The 6,710-nt window shown below is 37.7% G+C and overlaps 1 protein-coding gene across 1 annotated transcript in view; it reads left to right on the forward strand.

The window, feature by feature from the left end:
• KIAA1644 (KIAA1644 ortholog) overlaps window positions 1–671 on the forward strand; it is an 8,246-nt gene extending 7,575 nt beyond the window's left edge. Inside the window, exon 2 of the mRNA XM_010144500.1 lies at window positions 362–671. Coding sequence (XP_010142802.1) covers window positions 362–671 — 310 coding nt within the window. The remainder of the gene's footprint in view (window positions 1–361) is intronic.
• The last annotated feature ends 6,039 nt before the right edge of the window (window positions 672–6,710 follow it).

Genomic DNA, 6,710 nt, shown 5'->3' on the forward strand with positions numbered 1-6,710 from the left:
GAGTGAGAATTTTCAGAGTAAGACATACGACCCATCAACCATGTACATATCAGTGGTCTCACCAAAAGCACTGTAGCTAATTGTGCTCATAGAAATACACAGATGAGAGGGAGAAATAAAATTTTTTGTGATACAGGGGACCTTATTTTTTAAAATCCTCCCATGCCATGCATATAGCAGTATTTAGATTGAAATAATAAATAATTTTTAAGAACACGCGATTTAGAATAAAATTTGTGTTTCATCCATCTATAGATTGTATTTATATAATTAATGAAACAAACAACCTTGATAAACTAACACAATGACTGTTACTGAGCTATGAGATGACCTTTTTGATTTCCCTTTTTTTCTGTCACAGCAACTACAGTGCACTGTTAGGAGTGTGGATCTATGGCTTTTTTGTGGTGATCTTGCTGGTACTGGACCTTTTGTATTACTCTTCCATGAACTATGATATTTGCAAATTTTATCTGGCACGGTGGGGAATCCAGGGAAAGTGGATGACGCAGGGACAGAGCCGATGGATTAACCCTGTTCAGGATCCAAGCCAAGTACAGACGCAGCCTCACCCGGAGACAGAGCCTCAGCCGTCACAGACAGTACATACTTTAAAAGGAGATGCTTTAAGCCCAACCCTGATGTCCTTTCAGAGTACATCTGCCTGGTGAGTACATTAAGCCATATTGTGGTGTATTTTTTGATGGTTGTTTTGTAGTTTGAACAATCACCTGTATTTGGAAGTGCCTGCAAATTCAGGCTGAGCAGCACCATTTCTAGCACATAATTCTTTATCTCCTGAACTATCTTACAGAATTACTTTTTAGGAGTAATTTCTTACTATGAAATGCATTAAGTCTCATTGTAATACTGTTCTCAGAGGAACAAGTGCTGCCAATTTTCAGTATTAAATAGTTTTACTACTCTGTGGTACAAATAACCTACAAATTTTTGTTCTACATCAACCATTTTAAAATTAATTTTAATCCTCTAAACTTCTATCTTTATCCATGTATCTCTGGGTCTGGTTCTAAAAGACTGTTGAAAAAGCAACGGTGAAATAGCTTTAGTACAAGATATCATATAAATCCACACTATTGGTGGCATAAGACACAGAAACAATGTAAAAACCAGGTTTGTTTTTTTATATGCGTAGGCAAAAAAGCATAACTTGATCTCATTTGACAGTGACACAAGTAGGCTACTCTAAAGTTAAATGCTACAAAACCAAATCACAATCCTAAAAAAACAAAAACCCCAGACCAAATGGGAGACAGATACTTCAGGAGCAGGTACAGCATGCATATAAATAGAAGAGACTAAATACTGATAGCCATGGGACAAAGTGACAGTGAATTATTTTGGACTGTTTCTGCCAAGGAAAACAGAAGCAAAGGAAGAGACCTGAATAAAATGATGCTCTGGATATGGTGGCAGGGACTTTTTTCTTGGCAGGAACGTAAAGATTTGGAAGGGGGCAGAGCGGGTACAGTCACCAGTGTATTTGAGAAGTGTTCCAGAAGGCTGAGTGTCGACTTTTGGCAAAATAAAGTGATCTAGGAATGAGTAGTATAAAATCTAAAGATGACAGCAGTTCCTGAAGCTGTAGAGAACGTAAAACCTCAACGTTGATCACGGCGTCAAACCTTTGGATAGCACTGTGTTGCAGCTACAATGATGATAGCAGTAGGCCTTTTATTTCATATCTTGCTCTTTAAGTGTAAATGTAGAGCAAATTGAGTTGAAGATTTTTCAACTTGATAATAGAAAAGGTAGTGATAGTTTGACCTGCAAACAAGAGTCGGTGAAAGAGGAGGTCGTTTGGCGTAGTAGGCAGTATTGGATGTATCCAGTGCAGGTCAGACTTAAGGATTATTCTACCAGTCCTTGCCCAAACAAAAGCATCTTAAGTAGCACTGATGAGAGAGAAACTTGCTTCTGTTTATTTCTAAGCCCTCTCATTTTCAACTCTTTTTCCTCTTCTATCCTTTTTTCTTCTAATTAAGCTTTTTTGCACATTGATTTCTCAGTCTTCAGTCAGAATTGCCATATAAAGACCAACATTTGTATTTGTACAGTAATTTACAATTACTGTATTCTAGCTTAATACATGTGAGTGTGTGCATGTGTATGTATAAAAATGTAATGATTGCATTATATATAAAAACTCTTTGACTGCTTATACCGCTTGGTAATTCCATCATACCATTAGAAATTAAGGGAAACTATTCAATAATTCTTGAAGGATTCTTGGTCATTTCCGTTACTGACTTTTGTTGTTCTGTTTTTTTGTTGTGTTTTTATTGTTTTTAAGCATTAAGCGCGGAATGTATGTTAGGATCAGGTGAGCATATCTCATATGCTCCTTTTCCTGTGTTTGCAGGAGATGAGCATTGATAAGTCACTCCAGTAACCCTCACCCCTTCCCCAGTGAACCGTCTGTCTGTGCTCCACTCAGTTCCCATAAAATTGTTTCTTTTCTAGTCCTTTCATTGTTCAATGAAAGAAATAAGTAGATGTTTCCTTAGCAAAACCATATTTATCCTTTGTTTTTCAGCATGTAAAACACTACAAGAGATGCCATATTTTCAAATTTATAACCTGCAACTTTTGAACCCCTTAGAGAATAGTTTTTAACCTGCTGCTTGATATAAAAAAATACACTAAAAATACCAATAAAAATGTAGTAGACACTGGTGATCATAAGCAAGGTGTTTAGCATGTGAAAGAGGTTTTTGAGTAAACAGCTCCCTCAGAAAATGACAGACTTGCGTACTGCAGCAATTGCTAAGACAGTGGCGAGTCAGAGGAGATTGCCTGGCTGTGTATTTCTCTGTGAGATAATCTGCAGGTTATATACATGAAAATACGGTGATTTTGCTATATAGAAATTAAGTGTAGTTTCAGAGTCCAGTTCTGCTGCAATGTGTATTTGATGAACGACCTCAGTTCTGTCTTCTCAAAATGTAATTCTCCTATCAGTGAAGAAGTGCAATGGATTTATCAGATTTGTAATTTCCATCACTGGTTTTAAAATTGCCTCATCTACGTATTAATATCTTTTTTGTATTTATACCTGCCTTAACAGATTATGACACCAACCTCTTGGATACTTTGGTGACAACAGGTTTCCAGTCTATAAAATCAACTTTTCAGTTTGTGTTGGCATTTTTAAGGTGTCCTAAATTTATCCTGCCTTTTCCTTCTGTAGAGAAAATAAGCATTTTTCTTCAGCACTTCGTGAACACACTTATGTATGTATTTATTGGTGCTATCATATCATCAGAGCAGTTCCTGTTTACAGATAGCTTTTTGAAAATACAAAACAGATTTTTTTAATCCTGTGAGATATGCGTATACCCGGGACATAAAAGCTTAAATACTGTTAAAAACGTTTTCCAGAACAGTTTGCAAGTTTTCGTGATGACAGATGTTATTGAAATTGTTAGCTTCCTGTACTACATTTATTCTAATACAGTTTAAAAAACATATCCATTCTAGAAGACAGTACATGATGGCAATAGGAAAGTGATTCTTGCACATCAAGAATATCAGCAACACTGTAGATTTTAGGCATCCACATTAAAGAGAACTGACAGCGTAAGAAACTATGCCAAGAAAGATGGCAGGATTTACCTATAGTTTGTAAGGCAGTTTGGGATCTTCTTGGATGAAAAAAATTACATAGGGGATTTTTAATTTATTTTCTTGTTCTATTTTAAATACTGTGAATTGACAATGAAACCAATGACTGAAGCATATATGTCAGCGAGAAGAATCAAGCAAGTCATAGTGTGTAGTGGTTAGAACCATCCCCAAGATATTTAAAAATGTTGTGGTAGCAGAGCACTTTATTATAGCTATACATGGTCCTCTTTGTCTCAAGTAAATAATATTATTATAACTAAAGAAGTCTGGAATCCATTACACATGCTGCTGGCTGCTCTGCAGAGGGCTTGCAGTGTTGTTTAGGGTCAGGAAGGAAAATCATCAATCTCACAACCATCAAGACCAATTTAGAAAAATGTTGCTTCATCATTTAGTGCATGGATTTTGCAGCCCGACTAATGCTGATTTCTTCTTTAGTATGGAAACCATCTGAGGGCTGTCCAAAGGCCTGTGTGGTCTGAAGGTCCTGGTGGATGTGCCTTCCGCAACCCAAACACCGTCAGAGACTGCAAGTGAATGAGCTTAAACAGTTGTGACCTGCCTCACAGTGGCTCCTCCAGGTCACGGCGGAGGTGCCTGAGCTGGGCCCTGCCACGCTCACTGCTCTGTGTAAGAGTCTGCAGTCTGGGTAGCCCAAGCAAGCTTCTCACAGCTGGACATCAAACAGCAGCAAGCTGCAGGCAAATCGTTACTACTGCTCAACAGAGTACAAACCAGCGAGGCGATAAAATGAAATATTTTTAAGTTGAGGAATCAAAATCCTGACTACTGAAAAAACTTTTTCCAGAACCACAGGAATATTGTTAATTAATAATGACTAAAATGGTCAAACTAGCAAGGAAGATCACATAAGAGAAAGCGTGGGCCAGGGCAGCCTGGCAGAATTTCTCCAGATTCTCCGTGGCTGTGCTGTGTTCCAGATGTGAGTGGGAAACATGTGAACATGATCTCTCTGCCTTGCTCTGGTGATGTTAAATTCCTCCCCACCTTCATCAAGGATGCAGATCACAAGGAACACTGTCTTAACATTTGCCTCTCTGTTTCCTGCCTTTCTGCACAACAGCACGCAGAGTCAGTGTTTGCTCTGTATGTGATCATACGTGTTATGCTACATGACAACCTGTTGGTTGTCCAGAATCAAGAAAAGTATCAACCTAGCAGGGCAAGCCCGTGCTTAGTTCCTTTATCGAGTTGGAATGGGTTAGACAAAGGCAAGTCTATTTTAATTCCCCTTGTTGGATGTTGCAGTCTGCTTTTGGTGTGAATTCCTGAGTCACATTGTCTTTCAGTCAACAAATAGAATAGTTTCTAGCCTGCTGCTTGAAACCTTGCCAAATGACTACCAGAACACTTATAAGCAAAGAGAGGGAAAAGCCTATTAAAATACTGGCGGAGTTAAAAACCAGCAGGTAACTGAGCATGTCCACAGCAATTGTGCAAAAGTACTTTGTTGGTAGCTAAAAAGGCTACGTGAAATAATTCCTTTTGATACCAAATCTTGAACCAAGATACGGAGTATCACTGGAGAGAAATATCCACGTTCAGTAGGTGCTCCGCTTCAGTGATTTCTGAGAGCTGTGCATGCAGTCCTGCCTGTGACACGTAGCTTGGGACGCTGGCACTGAAGTGGGTTGGCTGTGCAGTGTGAACGTGACCATAGCCGCCAAAAACATTAGGCATTGGGATGGTGGGAGGGTTTTTTGCAAAAGCAGTAACAAAGTGAAGAAAATCTGTCCCTCAAGTGTTTAAAAAATAAGAAAGATCTCAAATTTGCATTTGTAAAATTGCTGCATTAAACAGGAATATGATGATACTATTTTAAAGATGCAAAATCTTGCATCTTTAAGGCAAAGCATAGTTTTTATTTACAGCCGGTATCTTGATTTTTATATTATACTCAGACTAAATATGGCAAACCAGAGCACCAGTAGTTTTTTAAAAAAGATGGAAAGAAATAAAATGGAATATTCATACAGTGCTTTTATGAAAGAACTGCTTGGGAATTAACATCATCTGAAGAATCTGTTAATGACAGATGTTAGGTGTGTCAGACAACTATTACGTATGTCCCTCCGTTCCCTTCAGATTATGTTGGGTTAGAATAACAGATATTGTTGAACATATTTTCTTCTAAACGAGAGTCGAAGGACTCTTGTGTAGTTGACTCAGTACTGTAATTGTGCAAATAAATTGGAACATATAGTTTTGATTTTTATCATTTGCATTTAAATAATCCAACATATGTAGGTTTCTGAGAGCTTTCCTTCTTCCTTGTATTTATAAATTTACTGTTAGCATGTGAAGTTAGGCCCATATACGAGGTTTCTGTCCTCCTCAATCTGAATATAGCCAATCTGTGTGTATGGACACTGTGTCTTATGTTGAAACACACATAATACATATTGTTCATTTCCTCCCTTATTCTCCATTTCCTTTTGCTCTGTAAATTATAGACCCCATACATTTACAACATTTGCAACATTTACTTCTCTGCCTTCTTGTTAACTGCAAGTTCACTGAATGTGGGCTGATTGATATTCCTTATTTTGGCTGTTCCTCAGCCTTTCCGTCAAACTGGGGCTGTCACATTCATCAGCTTCAAGAAAGTCTTTCTTTCAAATTGAATGTACAGTTAAAGTGATTTAACTTAAATGTGGTGATGAATGGTCAGAAAATAGCAATTAGAAGTGAGTAAATTAAAAGGTTGTCTGAAGTCTATTGCTAAATGAACTCTACACACTGAGAAATGCAAGCTAGTATAAATACTGGAAACCAGCTCTCAATATCTTCCATATTTAAATTTTCTCATATATTTGGAGTAGAATTTTTTGCAGCGAGCTTGTTACCTCATCTACATTATAACAAATCCAGACTAACACTAATGAAGTAGCAGATACCAGCGTAAAATGCATGTGAAATCAGAAGACTTCAATTAAGCCCACAATTGCACTACATAATGTCACAACACTATAGTATCGCACACAGGAATGGGTGTGACATCTCAAGTTTTAGCAACTAATTCCATCTTCTCTGTCACAATA

This window comes from Buceros rhinoceros, unplaced genomic scaffold, assembly GCF_000710305.1.
Source record: "Buceros rhinoceros silvestris isolate BGI_N320 unplaced genomic scaffold, ASM71030v1 scaffold8491, whole genome shotgun sequence".
Taxonomy (NCBI): domain Eukaryota; kingdom Metazoa; phylum Chordata; class Aves; order Bucerotiformes; family Bucerotidae; genus Buceros; species Buceros rhinoceros.